Source organism: Nilaparvata lugens, chromosome 4 (assembly GCF_014356525.2).
Source record: "Nilaparvata lugens isolate BPH chromosome 4, ASM1435652v1, whole genome shotgun sequence".
Taxonomy (NCBI): domain Eukaryota; kingdom Metazoa; phylum Arthropoda; class Insecta; order Hemiptera; family Delphacidae; genus Nilaparvata; species Nilaparvata lugens.
Window position 1 is genome coordinate 5,151,685 of NC_052507.1, and position 18,243 is coordinate 5,169,927.

Genomic DNA, 18,243 nt, shown 5'->3' on the forward strand with positions numbered 1-18,243 from the left:
AGAAGGATTAAGCTATTAACATTTTGTCAATAACTTTGGTGTAAACCCAGCTCTATTGACCGAGCGAAGTGAGGTCTAAGATTCAAGTCGACGGTTTGGCATTTCTCTTAATGTTTAAATGTTTGAATGTTAAATGTTTATATGTTGCGCATTCACGGCGAAACGCGGTAATAGATTTTCATGAAATTTGACAGGTATGTTCCTTTTTTGATTGCGCGTCGACTTATATACAAGCTTTTTGGAAATTTTGCATTTCAAGGCCTAATATAAAAGGAAAAAGGAGCCTCCTTCATACGCCAATATTAGAGTAAAAATCAGACTATAGAATTATTCATCATAAATCAGCTGACAAGTGATTACACAGATGTGTGGAGAAGCCAGTCTATTACTGTATTTCCATGAGGTCTATAGTTTCAATCAGGTACTTGTGGATGAGAATACTGCGTGAGGTCTACTGTTCACAGAACAACTAGTATAGAAATTCAATACAGGTGTGATGAACTGACGTATCGTCACCTGCTTTTATACTTAGGTCCGTATGCGTATACTCTGTTCAAACGGAGAAATGTCAGCCGTTCGTTTAAACCCCGTATGAAACAAATTAGGATAAATGTAACCATATCTGCAAGTAAACGTGGTTTAGCGTTAGGCGTAGTGTTAGCATATGACCCAGTCTTGCTTATCTGTCAAACATTTGATTCGAACTTTTTATAATTTTATCAAATAAATTTTCAAATTTTTCTCAGGTTTCCAAGTGCTGGATCGCCAAACGCCAAATCGCATCTGAAGATTGTTCAGTTCGAATTGAACGAAGTATTCCAGATAATCAATCTGCAAACGCTAGTATTGCCCAGGCCTTTGTTCACCGTCTTTCCAGACCTCGAGTATCTAGTCAGAGTTGGCTGGCTATCCGATGGAGAAAAGTGAGTGTAATAATATGTATAAGTAGTCAAAAACAGTGAATACAAAGTTGGATCATCTCAAATTATATTAAACTAGTAGGTAACCCGTGCTTCGCAAGGGTCTATTTTAAAACTGCAAAATGAAAACTTGACGTAATAAAAAATCGAAATTTGAAAATAGACCTATAACCATCCTCGGTTAATGAAGAGTCTATATATGCAACATTTCAAATTAATCAGTTGAGTATATTTCAGACGTGATGATGCGTCAAACATAATTCCCTATTCCTTACGTGTATAAGCCAGTTCTTTCATTTATTATAGTATAGAAAACTGAAGAATACATAATACTTGGAAACCTCACAGAATCATATTGATTTTTCCAATACATCAATAAATTTTAGTTCGATTAGGATCCTCCTCAATTTGAATCAGGCAGCCTTTTGTTTTCCCAATTCCAAACAAAATACCTAAAATACTCGTTTCACTGGGAATTCGTGTCTGATAGTACATTATAACTGAAGATTATAAATTATTTCTTATTTTATTGTGATCTATTCATGTTTTTCTTATGAAATTCAATTATAGGCCTACAGCATGAAGACTATGTCCAATTCATTTGTACTGGTGGCAAAATTTTACATTAAAAATAATTATTTGATAAAATCCAAGTTCAATAGTAATGAAAACGAATTCCTTCAAAAAATAATTGATAATAATACGTGTCGAGGGAAAAAATTAAGAACTAAAAAATGGGAAGCCTCGGGGATTCGAACCGAGGAACCATCGCTCCGTAAGCAGGCCTTTTACCGCTGCGCTACATAGACGTTCGTAAATGGTAGTCCTATAACCTGCTCATAAATAGACACACTTTGGGCTATGAAACTTCATGTAGCCTACGGTAGCATAGATGAATTTGAACATTAATTCTGAAAAATCTAGAAGGAAAATTGAAATTTGGGCTTCCAGGTGGACGAGATTGATATTTTTAGAATCTATGTTCAAAATTTGGAGATCTAAATCATTCCCGTTTTTCCGGTATGCAATCCACAAGTTGACATGTTTTGATGCGAACAAACGAACACACGAACAAACACAACCCCACTCTCTCTTATTATATAGATCTTGAAAATGTATTACTCAAGGTAAAAAAATACGATATCCTAATATTCTGGAAAAAACAGTCTATCAACATTTGTATTAATTTTAATTACATTTCTATTGATAACAATTAGAATGATAATCTTTCACCATCCCTGGATTCTGCCACATAGATTGTTCAAATTATTCATCTCACAAAATTCATACAATTTGTAACCGGTGGAGGTATTTTTAACCCTACACCACACCTGACATCATTTCTGTAACCGGTGACATATTTGTCTCTATTTAGTTTAATCTTCCAAAATATGAAATAATATAAGAATACATGTGGTTCGATAGTCATTCTTGCAGACTATACCACCGCTGGCCACCAATGTAAACGGAGGGGGGTTTGTTTCTTCTCTTCTATAATTATTTGCTAAAAATTATGCTATTAAATCTCTATTTGAATCCTTGATTGGTTGGGAGCTTTTATTGGATTCGTTCATTCAAATGCACAGATTATCATCATTATCTAATTGTCACCTATTTTAGCAACTAGCAACTACGAGCCAGGAACTTCAATGAAAAATACTAATAAAATGCAACTTCGGGTTTATTGAACTCTAAAATAGGTAGAACGAATTAATAGTCAGGTAACATGTCAAATTTTCAAACAGAACAAAGTGATTCAGCAATTGATTCACAAAAAAAAATCAATTATTCCAATCTACACATTTTGGGAACCTGCTAACTTGCTGCATTTAAATTTGGGCCTCGGTCATTCTATGAAATTGAATTTTGAGCTTAATAAGAAAAACAACAAAAGTTTGGCACTCACCATTTTAACAATATTCAAACTTGGACTCTTCAGAAACTCTCACATACGCTTTAATAAAACTCACTATACTTGAACTCACACGCACAAAAATTTCCTGATTCTACTCCTACTAACTCTATAAAATTTGGTTTCCTATTGAACTGGATAGAAATTACTGATAACAGAAAACTTAACAAATTGTCCCTCTGAATGGGAAATGGGCCCAATCAGAGGACCGAGGCTCGCATACCGTTACATGTTTTCCCAGTTATGCCTCAATTCGAACTGTGTCTTTTCACTGAAAATTATTCCCCCTCCACGAGCGTTGAGTATAACTTCCAGTGGAAAAGCCAAAGCTGCAAAAAGGTCAATGGTCGTACAATTCCCAAATACAGTAGCTTTTTCGACAAGAAATTGAAACTGCATTTGAAAAATGCACGAAAATTGCTTTAATTCCGACAACTAAGCAACAGTTAGCAAATTCAAACAAGACAGAGTTAATTCTCACACTAAAAACGCAGGGTTCAACAAACAGTAAAATCAAAGTTCATTTCAGTTCAAGAACCTGAAAAATAATATAAGAAACACAAAAAGAACTACAATAATACCCTCTCAATATCACACTATTACATTACCCCCTCCCCTAAAAAAGACGATTTCACCCAAATTTCATTCACTCTTAATTTGCTTTCACACTAACACTTGACACTATTATCTGGTCGACATCAAGCCTGGAGCTGGGTCCCGGAACAGCCCTTCGATATGGATGGGGGTGGTCGAAGAGATGCACCCATGCACCCGACGGTAGTACCCAGACATCTCAGCCCGTGGTAGGTGGTTGACATCAGCGCAAACTGCAATACAGCTGTTGGTCAGTTCTGGCAGTCGGAAGCCAGTCAGCTGTTCGCTGGCCTCAGCGACATCAGGAAGTCAGCATCCTCCCGGAACAGTGGACATCACATCAGCAGTAGCAATGATGTCATCGGGAGTGGAGCATAGATGGAATGGCCCAATCACTCTTGCACACAGTAGCCTCTTGTAGACAGGCCGTGATATCCCAGAAGACAAATCACTATTTCTTCCAACAGGAACTAACCTTTTCAACAGTTATCACTCAACATTTCATCAAAACTCACAACTTACATGAGAGTTGGGTGTGCCAGACCCAGAAAAATTTACTAACACTGTAGCTCAAAATAGAAATGACCGGGCCCTTTAAAATTAATTCAATTCAAAATATTCACTTTTCACATAAGACAACAATAAATTCGAACGCATAATATATTTCCTAAAACTTCAAATAATTTCCTAAGTCATTATCAACTGTCATTTCATTATCTCGTATCAATTAATTTCGAAATAAATTACAATTATTCTATCTCTCTAACTACGCTTTCAGAACAATAGCCTGCCAGCTTGCATTTTCAGATTAGCCTTCAATATTGTAGTCATAACGTCCAACTAATTATTGATTCAATTATCTATTACGTTTTCAACTATTTTCCGTTTGTCTCTACCACGGTTTATTCTATATTCCTTCTCATGTTCTTCTTCGCCTTCTTCCGTTTCATTTCTACTCTCGTTCACAAAATAATATAATTACGATTTACTGTTCTACTCTAATTTTCATTGTTCTCATCGTACAAATAGTCCAAGGAGTATTTTCTTCCAATCCGTTACTTTCTCTCTCATTCTCAATTACACTTGTTGATCTTAATCACTCTTATTACACAATAAACAGATTCTCTCTCTCATACACACTTGTTGATATCTATACCATCTACACTGTTTCTCTCTCTTACCAACATACACTTCCGAGTCAGCTATCTCTCTTTCAATTATTCAGGTCAGATCTACTTCGCAGCCTTAGCTTAGTCGAATAATAGATCTAAACCATGAAATAAAACACTTCCACTACTTCTTATTGATTGGCCAATTTCCCTATCGCCCTCAAATTTTCATAAAATTCATACAATTCATTCATTGATTTCGTCTTATTTTGCAACATATGGCTTCAGATGGTAGACAGAAAGCAAGTGAGGCTAGCTTTATTCATTCTATCGGTCAACTTTAATCATAATTCTCATTTTTTAAATAGAAATCTCTTCCTGGTTGTTCGGAATCCACCTACAACTGTCGGTCCTCCCATCTCATAATCATCCGTTTCATTACCCACGCACAAGCCTGGAGCTCATGTGGACATCACCCTAAGCAAAAAAATAATGTAAACCGATTTTCCATTCTTGCCACAGGGTGTCATTCATATTGTCTGGTGTTTCAAATGTGCAAGTATTTCAACTTTTTATTATTTGTGTTTATTATGTACTAGCAGTTAACCCGTGCTCCTCAAGGGTCTATTTAGAAACTTGACAAACTGAAAACTTGACAAACTGAAAACTTGACAAACTGAAAACTATACCTACTAAAATAAATAGGCCTATAACCACCCTCGGTAAATTGAGAATCTATTTCTGCAAAATTTTAAGCTTATCAGTCCAGTAGTTCAGACGTGATGATGCGGCATTCATGAATTTCCTATCCCGTAAGTGTATAAGCCAGTTATTCCCTTCATTATATTATATATTATAGATTTTTGATTTCGTGTTATTTTACAGTATATGGCTCCAGATGGTAGACAGGAAGCAAGTGAGACTGGACCTGTTCATTCTATCGGTGAAGAACTTTGTGGAGCCCCCTCGGAATATCTGGAATCCCCCTCAGACCAACTCCGCCAGTCCGGCCCCTCTACCCCCTCCACCAGTCAAGTATGTGTTCACACAAGAATCCGACGTATGGATTAATGTAAGTACTATCAGTTGATTAATGTAACAAGTAAACAAATGTAGACAAACTTATTGTAAATTTATTTCATTCTTTTCAACACTACATAAGGTGCCAACAATTGTATGTAAACAAAAGATTTGTCGTATATAATAAATAATCATAGAAAAAGAAAGAAAGAAACCTTTGGAAGCCAATCGCGCTTGGGACCAAGAAAAATAATTTACAAATACCTTATTTGGCTTTTGCAGATGATCTTGCAATAATGGCAGACTCGGGCGAAGTTGCAATAAAACAAATAGAAACTTTGAAAGAATGTGCAGAAAAAGTTGGCTTACAAATATCCTTCGAAAAAACAGTGTTCAAAACCACAAACCTAGAAGTTACCAGACTACAAACTAAATATGGAACAATCAACAGGGTTCCAGGTTTTAAATATTTAGGAGAGGTTATTTCGGAGAGATTATCACAGCAGGATAGAATAAAGAAAGCTCGTAAAGGCCTAGGGCTGGTGCAATCCATTTACAATAAAAAATGCTTGTCTCTTCACACTAAAATTATACATTATAATACAGTAATAAAGCCATCAATGCTATATGCCAGTGAGACCCTAAATCTCAACAGGAAAGCTGATCTAGAAAATTTGAAGAAAGAAGAAAGGAAAATAATTAGAAAAATTCTAGGTCCGAGATTAACTGAGAATGGTTATAGATTACAGAAAAATAGCACAGTTGAGCAACATTCAAATATTGTAACAGACATGAGAAAAAGACGTCTAAAATTCTATGGTCATATCATGAGGCTCCCTGACCATAGAATCACAAAAAAAAATAGAAAAATATGTAGCTTCGCTTGCCTATGGAGGAGAATGGATTAGGAATGTTAAGAAAAGATCTAGTTTTGGCAGGAATTAATGATGATGAAATTAAAAATAGAAATAATTTCAAAACAAAAGTGAACAAATGGGAAATTATTCCAGAGATAAAAGCACCAAGAGTTGGCACAAGATGGAGTGAAGAAAGAAAAGCTGCATTTTCTCAGAGAATGAAAAGCTGGTGGGCGAACAAGAAAACCGCCAAGTCTAATAAAAATCGATGGTCATGATTTTACTCAGCGTCTTCCACTTCGGGAGCTCTACGACTAATAATAATAATAATAATAATAAATAATCATAGATGTGAACAATCTGCTTTGTGTTAATATTTTTGAAACTGAAAATATTGTGAAAAACTTCAAGACTTAACATATTTCGGTCTAGTAGAGGACTTAATTAGACTCTGGAGTTGAAGATCACGTTAGACTCTGGAGTTTACAATTTTTCTTTCTGAGTAAAGGAATTATAAGTTCAGGACTTGAATTAGATTTTCATCTCTTTTCAAGTCAAGGGTTTATCAAAAATCGTCAAGTGCAGAGCTTGAAACAAAACATCTATGCATGTAACCTTGACTAAATTAGAGAGAGAATAGCATGAGGTTACATTAGGCCATCTTTCCCTCTACCTATCATTTTAATGATGTACTTGTAAGAAATGAAGAATAAATCAAATTGGAATTAAATTAATTTCCATCTTTTCAACACATTATTAGCTGTCAGCAATTGAACGTAATGCCGCATCCACACTTTCGCCCAATGCGTACAAATCACGACGAGCGCAAGAGTGTGGATGGCTGCTTTGCCAATGTTCGCCTTCACTGGCCTTCTCTTGTTATTGCTCCGATTTTTGTCGAGCAAAGGCGAGTGGCCAGCCGAGCATCCACGAATGGTCACATTGCAGTGTGGATCACAAGACTAACGTGGCCAAGCTGGTAAGACTTGACGAGAGTGTGGATGCGGCATGAACAATAAAGTCGGGATAGAGAAGAGACATTGGAGCCTTGCTCCCAATTAGCTTTGAAGCAACCTTTTTTAGAGTAAATTCAAAAGGTTTTCTCGGGGACACCCCCTTCTGAATAACACTAAGAATACCTACAAAAATGGCACAGATTATTCACTGTAATGTGTTTTTCCTATTATTCTGGTTATATCATTTATTTTATTCCATTGCAGGTCCATGATTTATTGTACATATTTCCCACGGTAGAAAATGATAAGATAACTATGATTTGGTCCAGTGAGGAGGCTGGATACAGACACTTGTACTTAGTTACCGTCTCCTACACATCACAGATTGTTGAAGACTCACGTGACCGTAAGTAAATTATTTGAATAATTTGGAAATTGCTATATTCCTTGTTGTAAAAGCTTTTATTCATGTTATGATAGGAGGTAATGCTACTTGTATCAAATCAAATCAAATCATTCTTTATTGATGTAAAACATTACAATAATGTTAAAAACAAACGTCATATAAGTTAAAAGAATGTCAGTTATACAAAAGTCCAGAATTATTCAAAAGAAATGGTTTTGTCTCAGTTTAATTATTTAATCATGTATGATTATAACACTTGTGAGATTGCACACCAGTTAAATCTATGATTTGAATAACTAATTTAAATTTACTAACTACCCAACAGTCAGCTTGCCTGTTCTAATTGAAAAACGAGTTAAAACTGTGAAGATAATAACCTGCCTTAGGTGTTTGATGCCATATTTGCCTCACAGGTATGTTCCTTTTTTAATTGTGCGTCGACGTATATACAAGGTTTTTGGAAATTTCGCATTTCAAGGATAATATAAAAGGAAAAAGGAGCCTCCTTCATACGCCAATACTAGAGTAAAAATCTGGTGTGGCGCACTCACACAACTTTCCTTGCCGTTATGAAAATTGATCACCTGACGCTAGTGTTCCCGCGCATCACAAGTCTACTATTCAAAGATTTGAGCCAGCTGGTGACAGGGCAATAACGCTGGAGACACACATGAGGTCTGCTATCTCTTCATAGTGAATGATTTAATAGAATCAACAATAATTTGCAATTGAATAATCACATTTTCTCGAATTTAAAGCTTATTTTCAAATTTAGGTGAAAATCTTACTGAACATTAATTTTAGAGATTTTCATGCTCAATCTACTCCACTTGATTTTTTTTTGTTTCAATTGTATCTGAAGCCTGATAATTGGGAATCTATCTGCATTGATGGGACGGAGCTCCTGAAATTTTTACAGATATGTGTGGCAGTTGATAGAGCTTATCGATGACTATTTTAGGTATGAATTTGATCAAAATCGTTGGAGCCGTTTCCGAGAAAATCCCTGTTTTTGACATCATTTTCGCCATTTTAGCCGCCATCTTGAATTGCATTTGATCAAAATTGTTCGTGTCGGATCCTTATAGTGAAAGGACCTTAAGTTCCAAATTTCAAGTCATTCCATTAATTGGGAGATGAGATATCGTGTACACAGACGCACATACACTCATATACACACACACACACACACACACACACACACACACACACACACACACACACACACACACACACACACACACACACACACACACACACACACACACAGACCAATACCCAAAAACCAGTTTTTTGGACTCAGGGGACCTTGAAACGTATAGAAATTTAGAAATTGGGGTACCTTAATTTTTTTCGGAAAGCAATACTTTCCTTACCCATGGTAATAGGACAAGGAAAGTAAAAATCAGACTATAGAATTATTCATCGTAAATCAGCTGACAAGTGATTACACAGATGTGTGGAGAAGCCAGTCTATTGCTGTATTTCCATAAGGTCTATAGTTTCAATCAGGTACTCGTGGATGAGAATACTGCGTGAGGTCTACTGTTCACAGAACTACTAGTAATGAATAAGTAAAATATATTCCAGTGTGAGCCTTCTAAAGTAAAATTTCTGTATTTTAGAGTTCATTGATTTGGTGTGCAATTTGTGTCTCTCAATGTTATCCAATTCAATTTTCGTAATTTAGTTTTCATAAGATTCAATAATTTCAGAGTTATTTAATTCGATTTCCGTAGCTGAGCATTGATTGAATTTGATTGCAGTGTTCGTAGTGCCGAGCTTCAAATCGCAGGTAGCGCTGACTAGCGGTGACTGGGAGGTACTAGGCAGCGACCTGTGGGTGGACGAGGCGAGGCAGCTGGTCTACTTCCTCGGACTGCGGGAGTCGCCCCTCGAGAAGCACCTCTACGTCGTCTCCTTGCAGCGACCCGGCGAGATACGCCTGCTGACAAGGCCCGGCTTTTCCTACAGTATTGATCTGAATGACGTAAGTCGCGTGATATCATTGACAATAAGTGCAAAACCATGAATCGAAATTAATTTTCAAAACAAATTTAATTGCGAAACCAAAATTGATTGCGTTTTCAGACGTCGTTTTTAGAGTCGGCAGGGCAGGAAGCTCTCTGATTGGCTGATTGGGTTGGCGCCTGAAAAACCGCTTAATGTGGTCTGACCCCAAGTGCTAAGCCACAAGAGCGTTTTTTCAGTTGACACAACAGAACAGTTATCATCAACTGATTCCCGAACGCCAACCCAATCAGCTGATAGTCATCTATTCGAAGAGCTTCCTGCCCTGTCGCCTCGTCCGCCGCCAGTGCAAAATCGCCTGAATAAACGCTTCATGTGGCTTGGCCCATATTGTCTGATTAGCAAAATTGTATTTTTATTTTGTAAAAAATGCTCCTCACTTCAAATTTTGATTGTTATGATTAGAGTTGAATGAGGATTTATTTGAAGCATTTATCCACTCATTTACTTCAAGCTATGTATGATATTTTATTAAGCTATTGTTATAATAGCAATAATAGTTATTGTTATACAATTCATTTGGTACCTATGCTATTTATTTTGGCTTGTGTATGATAGCATAGATAAACAATGGCATAAGTAGATATCCCATGGTATAGGGCGTTTATGTCGCAACTTTTACTGTTATTTCAAGCCGATAGTTCACGTAGTTCTTTCCCGTGAAGCTGTGTGACGCTGGTAGTCTCTCATACTGTGCCGTTCATACACTCTCACCCCAACAAAACAGTAAAAATCGACAGTAATCGGCTTGAGATAACAGTAAAATTTGCGACAAAAACGCCCTATACCCATGGGTTATCTACTCACGCTATAGTTTCTCTATGATGATAGCCTCCTCAAGGTTTGCTTAAGGTAGCTTATTTGTTTCAATAACAGTATTTCTATTCTATTCTATTCTATTTTATACTAAAATACTGTAATAAATGAGAAAGAGTGGATCCCTAACACCAGAGCTCTTCTATATTTCAAGAATTATTACAATAAAGTGTTGGTGTTCAACTTCAATTGTGTACACTTTTTATCTAATGGAATAATAGGTTTTGTTATTTGTTTTGTTCTGCAACTAATTCAACATTAATTTATTATATTTTCCTACAGTTACGTTGAAAAGTGGCCATTGCTGCACTGATTACAGAACGCAAAGAATCACTTTTCCGCTCTAGTGCGGGAAAAATTTTTCTGCACTCCAGATTTGCAACATGGCAACGCAAAATACTTAGTAGGTTATATGGAGCAACAGTGCAGCAAAATCAAAATGAAGTTGGTAACAGTGACTGCTGTGGCTGCTATAGTGAGCAGAGGTGCAACCAAGCACAACGCGCTAATTATTATTCATTATATATTATAACCAAGGACAACGAGGACTTTAGGATTTTAGGATTAAGGTTTTTATCAATAATAAAATTACACAGAAAAACATTTGATGGATTTCAGGCAATTTTACCCATAATTACCCACTTTTCATATTCAATGGTAACTGTAGGAAAAACTTAATGTGAAATACGTGCGCAAAGTTCCTCTGCTGCACTCAAGAAACCATTCCGCCCTCGCCTACGGCTCGGGCGTAAACGTTTCTTTCGGTGCAGCAAACTGTCACTTTGCGCACTAGTTGCACAAATAACTATTTTGTTGAAAATGATAATGACCTGTTAAACTCCTAAAAAATAACATGTTTGGTAACGTGTGCGTTTTTGCAGGAATGTACGATATGTGTAGCCACATATAGTAATATTCAAAAGTTGCCCGCCTGCCAGGTATTCAGGATACAACACACAGATTGGACTGTCGAAGGTGTTAGTCTCACTCCTATAGGATATCTACAGGAGCCAACAGGTATTTCAATCACCAATTTACTCTATTCATTGAAAGTTTTCTACAGCAGTTTCAGTTTAACAATTGAAGTCATAGAAATCCAGCAAAGGTAAGCCTGAGTGCGGGCATCAATTACATGATATTACAGTACATAGAAGAGCCTTTATTCTGTTGTATAATTTTCCAGATAGTTCGAGTTCTCTTCTGTTCAATGAATAAGAGCCTGTTCACATGACAGTGATTTACGTTCGGTTGTCGCGCGGATGACAAACCGAGCGGTTGCCAGGTATAGGGAAACACATGGTGCCGTACACATGCATCGCTCGGTTTTAGCAGTCGCCGGCGAATCGCGGCGGTTGTAGTCTCAGACTACAACCGCTCGGTTGTCGCTCGGTTGCCAGGCGGCTTGATATACTAGAGCAGGCATGAGAGCGTAAACATGTCTTCAGTCAACCGAGCGGTCTCGATCAGAGCAGTAATATATGTTTAAGAGTAATATAGTGATTAAGTACATAGATTAAGATATTAAGATTGAGTACATAGATGTTGTACCTAATAATTATTTATCATAACCGAGGGCAAACCGCTTATGAATCGCTGTCATGTGTACGAGGCTGGCAAATCGAGCGATTTGCCAACCGCGCGACAACCGAGCGTAAGTCGCTGTCATGTGAACAAGCTCTATGTTATGACTTAGAAATACTAATTATTCGAGTAGGCTGCCTATGGTATATTATTTTATTAAATTGACTCCGTGTAGATAATAACTATTTTTTATTATTTTATAGTTTTGTTGTGTTGATTCCGTTGACGGTTTTTATTTTATTTATTTCTCTTTTTGACTTTTGTTATAACACTTTTTGTTTTATGGCAAATATCGGGGCACCGAGCTTCGCTCGTTTTATTTATTGATAAACAGAACAAAATTCCCTAAAATGATCGTGTTTATATTTCACAGCTGGCTATACGTCATCTTATGAATTTCGGGGATGCGATATTTTGATTTTTCACATACTCACTTTTTTACTATCCACAGCTGTTTCAGCCAAGGATGAATAATCCTTTTAATGTCGTTCAGCGAGTTTTCTCAAGGATGAGACCTACTGCAATCGAATCTTTATATCATAAACCTACTATGTTCCAAATTTCGTGAAAATCGTTAGAGCCGTTTTCGAGATCCGTTAAAAATAAATAACCAGATATAAAAATAACCAGATATATAAATACAGAAATTGCTTGCTCAATATAATAGGATTCTACATTGTTAAAAGACGATCTGACAACAGAGCAAAGAGAGAAAGAGATAGCGCTATCCGCTTTGTTGAATGATGGACTAGGATAGCAATACCGTTGCTAATCAAAGACTGCCATTATAACGTGGACCTCACTTTAGCGTAGGCGTGGTTGATTCATGATCATCTACATACATTGAAATAATTTGTATTATTTCTATGTTGCGTTGAAATTAATTAATTTAAATATGGTTGCAGATTATTGGTTGCAAATTATACAGACATCTGTTCATTCAAGGATGAATTATCCTTTTAATGTCCTTCAGCGAGTTTTCCCAGGGATGAGACATAATGCAATCGAATTTTTATATAATAAACCTAGTATGTTCCAAATTTCGTGAAAATCGTTAGTGCCGTTTTCGAGATCCGTTGAACATAAATAACCACATATAAAAATAACCAGATATATAAATACAGAAATTGCTCGCTTAATATAATAGGATAAAGGATTATTGATTGATATATATTACAATATTATTTTTTGTGTTTTATGGCAATAAATGATTATTGATTGATATATATATTACAATACAAAAGTAGATTTAACAATAGAAAAATCTACTAAATCCCAAGTTAATATAGATTTACTTATATGTAATAAAATTGTTTCATTGCAATATCTGTTTCGAAACTTTAATTAATAAACTAATAGGAAATAAATTTAAAACATCCTAGCTTGAATGATCTGAACTCATTGATTACTATAGTGATTTTCACTTCGAACGTCTGAATTGATTGAATGAGAAGCACCAATGCTATTTTCAAGGAATGCTGACTTAAAACACTGGAATATTGTCTAATAATATCACGAATTTATTGAAACTAATCAAGCTTGTATCTTTTGCAGTACCTGAAATAGACCTTCACTGTCCAGAACTGTTTAGTCATAAGATATCTTCTGGAGATACGATTTTCTCCATGGTGTTCAGGCCTCACTGCTATAAGGAAGGCGAAAAATATCCAACAGTATTAAACGTTTACGGTGGACCTGAAGTGCAGCTAGTTTCAAATACTTTTAAGGTTAGTACCGACTTTCAGATTATGGATTATTTTTGTCAATACTTTGCAATAATTATTGAATTGTTTGTACAGAATGAGATAATTCTAATGCCAAAAACAATATGCAGTTTCTATAAAAAACATGTTTTCTTACAAAATGAGGCATTAAAAGTGAAGTGAAAGTTTGATAATGACATAACCTACATTTTCATTTGGACTATGGTATAAATTTGAAAAGGGACAGTTTTGGGCACAAGCCTGTTGTGCTTTTCATATAAGTAACAAGATTGTACATAATTGAATAAATAAATAAATTATTGGTGTAAGAAAACCTGTTCGCCAGCAGTCAAGTGAATGATACATTATCTGATAATAGGCCTATGAATGGTATATATGGCCTATGAATAGGAAAGAATAATAGAATATGAATGATAATAGGCCTATAAAAGAGGTATGATTTTTAAGACGAATAGTTTCAAATATCTAATAATTAGTGATTTTAAATTAATGAACTGGTAGGCTACTATTAACTATGAAGATTGTAAGATAAATTTATCTTGAGGTATGAGTAAATGAAAAAGTATTATGTAAAATATAGGGTTTGATTTTCATTTACAAACATGTATACAGTTATGGAAACAACAGGCATTATAGCCCAAAAATGATCCCGATTCAATATCACAAAGTTCAAAGTTCTTCATAAGTGACATGAGAAAAAATTAATGAAAATTAGTAGAAATTAGATATGAATTTCATTCTTTCAGTTCGAATACTTGGGCCTGATTGCCCGAAAGCCTGTTAAACTTCAGTGATGATTAAATTCCACGAGAACCAATCAGAGAAGTGTTTTCTGAAATGAAGGCTTCTCTGATTGTTTCTTGTGGCTATTAATCGGGATCAAAAGTTAACAGACGTTTGTGCAACCGGTTGTAAGATTAGTTACTGTAGTACACGGTGGATTTCAACCCGACTTATATTATTATAGTGGGGTATCATAATTAGAACTAAGTTTAGTATTAGCAAGTTTTGTATGTATAATATAATAGTTATGTATATGTTTTGTCAATAAACTCCTCTGGTTGCAATTCAATGGCAATCAGAGAAATAATTATTTGTTTGAATTATTTTGGGGAAAAACTGTTTCAACTTATGTCAATTCAATTTCAAATTTTATCGTACCATAAAGTAATCCTTCCTTAATTTCTCCCACACTTGAGTTTACTTATTCAGTAAAATCGTGAATTAATATTCAATTTGAAAAACCAACTAGTATTATTATTCCATACTCCGTGTCTTATTTTAGTTTTTTAATGAAGTGAGGTGATTATTTTTCTAAACAGTGATTCTATTTTAATTTGAAAAACAATAATTTGAGAATTAAATACGAACCTTGTATACCTAAACCAAATAAAAGTCACTTCATGAATTTTTTTTCTTATTTAGCTCCAAAGTTCTACAACCTGCTGCCCTTGAGATAAGGCAGTGCAAGATACGGTCAAGGTTTTTGAGAGATGTCAAGAGATTTGTGATGGAATGTGAGAATATAGATACCTTTTGTAGAATTCTCATGTAGACTTGTATATCATAATATTGCACAATATACTAGCTAAAATTGATAAATAATCGATACTGTTATGTAATATGTGTCGTTTCATATGCGACTGTCGGCCTCAGTAACTACATTTTAGCGCTAGTTTTGTAATCAATTTTATATCACCATCTCAAACAGGTTTAGTACCTCGAGATGTTGTAAAACAACTTGCCATGTTGTAAAATTTGTATTGCTTTTATTATGTATTTCTAAGATGTTGTAATTTTATATTTCTGCCAATAAAACATTTTCATTTGCAGGGAATGCGTCACCTAAGAATGCACATGCTAGCATCTCAGGGTTATTGTGTGGTGATGATAGATTCCAGAGGATCTCAGCATAGAGGACTGCAGTTCGAGAGTCATATCAAAGGAAGAATGGTTAGTTTGACTTTTTGCTACTCACTCTAGAATATCATCTTATAAACACTTCAGGTCATAGTAACATCAATGTAAACACTTGAAGTTTTTGTAACCGAGATTTGGAATTTGTCGGTCCAATAGATACAATTCGAAACAGTACTGAATATAACAATATTCAAGTTGCAATTTTTTGTGGGTTCAGTTCAGTTGGCTTCAGCGTGGACTCCAAGTTGTCATGGGAACCTTACATCATCAAAGACTGTAGAAAACTTTCTAGAGTGGTCTATTTGCTCCGGAAAATGAGAGAACTTCTGAGTTCCCTTAGACTGCTGATGCTGATTCATGCTGTGTTCAGCTGTCATATCCAGTATCATATCGTGTTTCGGATGGACACGTTAAGCCGTCGGTCACGGCTGCCTAAAAAGCAGTCGTTAGGTCATGTAAGAGGCCCTGAAATTGATCAGTTGCGAGCTGAAAACTCTGACACCAGACCTGAGCCAGCCAGGTCACTCGATATTATTATTATATATCCAGTATGGAATACTTGTGTGGGGTCATTCAGCACATGCTAAGGACATTTCTCCTGCTTCAAATAAGACACTTCGTGTGATGACTTATAGCAAGTTTGATGCTCACTGCCAGCCCATATTTCAACGTCTGGGCATCCATACTGTGTATGGACTTTACATACTAGCATCACTCTTGCACGTCAAAAAACATCAGTCTATGTTCTCAAGAAGAGAGGAAGTGCACACCTACAATACTCGGGGGAGAACCAACTTAGATGTTCCGCTCCGACGACTGTCTAGTAGGGATGGGTATCGATACATCGATGTTTAAAAACATCGATGTTTTAACATCAAACATCGATGTTTTTAACATCAAACATCAATGTTTTTAACATCAATCATCGATGTTTTTAACATCGATGTTCACTGGTTGATGTTTTTCCCAACTAAAAAGTAAAAACAATTCTAATTTTTAATTTGATTTAAGTTTTTTTTTATTGAAGAGGATTATCTTGAGAGCTTATAGTAACAATATAGAGCAATAGTAACAGAATATAATCATTATCTTTGTCATATTTAGTGTAGTATTCTGTTTAGTGTTTTTCGTGAATATCGATCACTCTTGTGAAAGATCTTGCATAAGTTTTGACCTCCTGCTGATTGTTTTTTTCAATCAGGCTCTCTGTATTTTCATGTGAGACTGTTGATACTCTTGAAGATTTACATTACTTCTACTTCTGCGGCCCGTGTCAAGGTTGGATACTTATTCAGAATTGAATAATAGGTCGGATTCTTCGTTTCTTAGGGAGAAATAGTTTTTTCTTATTACAATTATATATTTCCTCAACATGCGTTTAACACTAATTAATCTAGCTCTGGAAAAGAAGTCCTCCTATTGTAAGGAGAGCAGATATCCATATAAAAAACTTAATCCATTTTCATTTTCTGTGCTCTGCTAGAATACCTGTATTCTAGGTACCTTGGTATCATCCGTAAAAACGTAGGGCGATACAACGATGTTAAAAAACATCGATGTTTACTATTCGATGTTTTTTACTTATCGATGTTAATGTGAAAAAACATCGATGTTTTGTCTTTCGATAACCATCCCGACTGTCTAGGGTTAAGGATTGTATTCCGGTGCTCGTAATCAGGATGTTCAACTGCCTGCCGCATTCAGTGAAGGGGCGCTCACCTACCGCGTTTAAGAACGCCCCATCAAGGTGGCTCATTGGAAGGAGTTTTTAATTCTTTAGATGATTTTTTCAATGATGACTATGCTGGTCTGTGATGCCGCCATCTGTGTGAAAAATACAGTTTTAATTTTTGACACGATCTATCCGGGGAAGCCTGGTCATCGATCACGATATTGGATTATGGATTCAACATGATTGTCACATTTTTTAGGTCCACTGTGGGCTTTGGTCTCCTCCACAATGTACCTCCAATTCTCTGACTTCAATCAATCTTCTCCATCCTCTATAACCCATCCTTATTAAATCATCGTCGATCTCTGAACCCTGATCCCTGATTTAGGATTGTGTGACAGATAGGACCTGTAGTCCTATCTCAACTCCACTTGAGTTACATACAATTTGATACTTATTGAACGTACAATTTTTTGGCGTCCTTTCAAATTCTATTAGATTGAACACAGCTTGGCAAACATGATGTGTATCATGTGTTTTTCAAGTTCTATTCAATCTCGTAGAATTTATAAGGACGGCAAACTTCGATGAAGACCAAAATTCGATGTGGGCTTTACACATCACGTACGTTTGACTAAATTTGTACTCATCACCGATATTAATGTGTGGACACGTTAAGCCGTCGGTCCCGGCTGCCTAAAAAGCAGTCGTTAGGTCATGTCAGA

The 18,243-nt window shown here is 35.8% G+C and overlaps 1 protein-coding gene across 3 annotated transcripts in view; it reads left to right on the plus strand.

The window, feature by feature from the left end:
• LOC111043492 (dipeptidyl peptidase 9) overlaps window positions 1-18,243 on the plus strand; it is a 52,570-nt gene that overhangs the window by 21,569 nt on the left and 12,758 nt on the right. For all 3 annotated transcript variants that reach the window (XR_005571028.1, XR_005571029.1, XM_039425560.1), the window contains exons 7-13: window positions 747-923; window positions 5,421-5,607; window positions 7,633-7,774; window positions 9,541-9,764; window positions 11,503-11,638; window positions 13,757-13,929; window positions 15,760-15,879. Coding sequence is in view for 1 of the 3 variants with exons in the window: in XM_039425560.1 (XP_039281494.1) it covers window positions 747-923; window positions 5,421-5,607; window positions 7,633-7,774; window positions 9,541-9,764; window positions 11,503-11,638; window positions 13,757-13,929; window positions 15,760-15,879 (1,159 nt within the window). In the remaining 2 variants the exon portion in view is untranslated. The remainder of the gene's footprint in view (window positions 1-746; window positions 924-5,420; window positions 5,608-7,632; window positions 7,775-9,540; window positions 9,765-11,502; window positions 11,639-13,756; window positions 13,930-15,759; window positions 15,880-18,243) is intronic.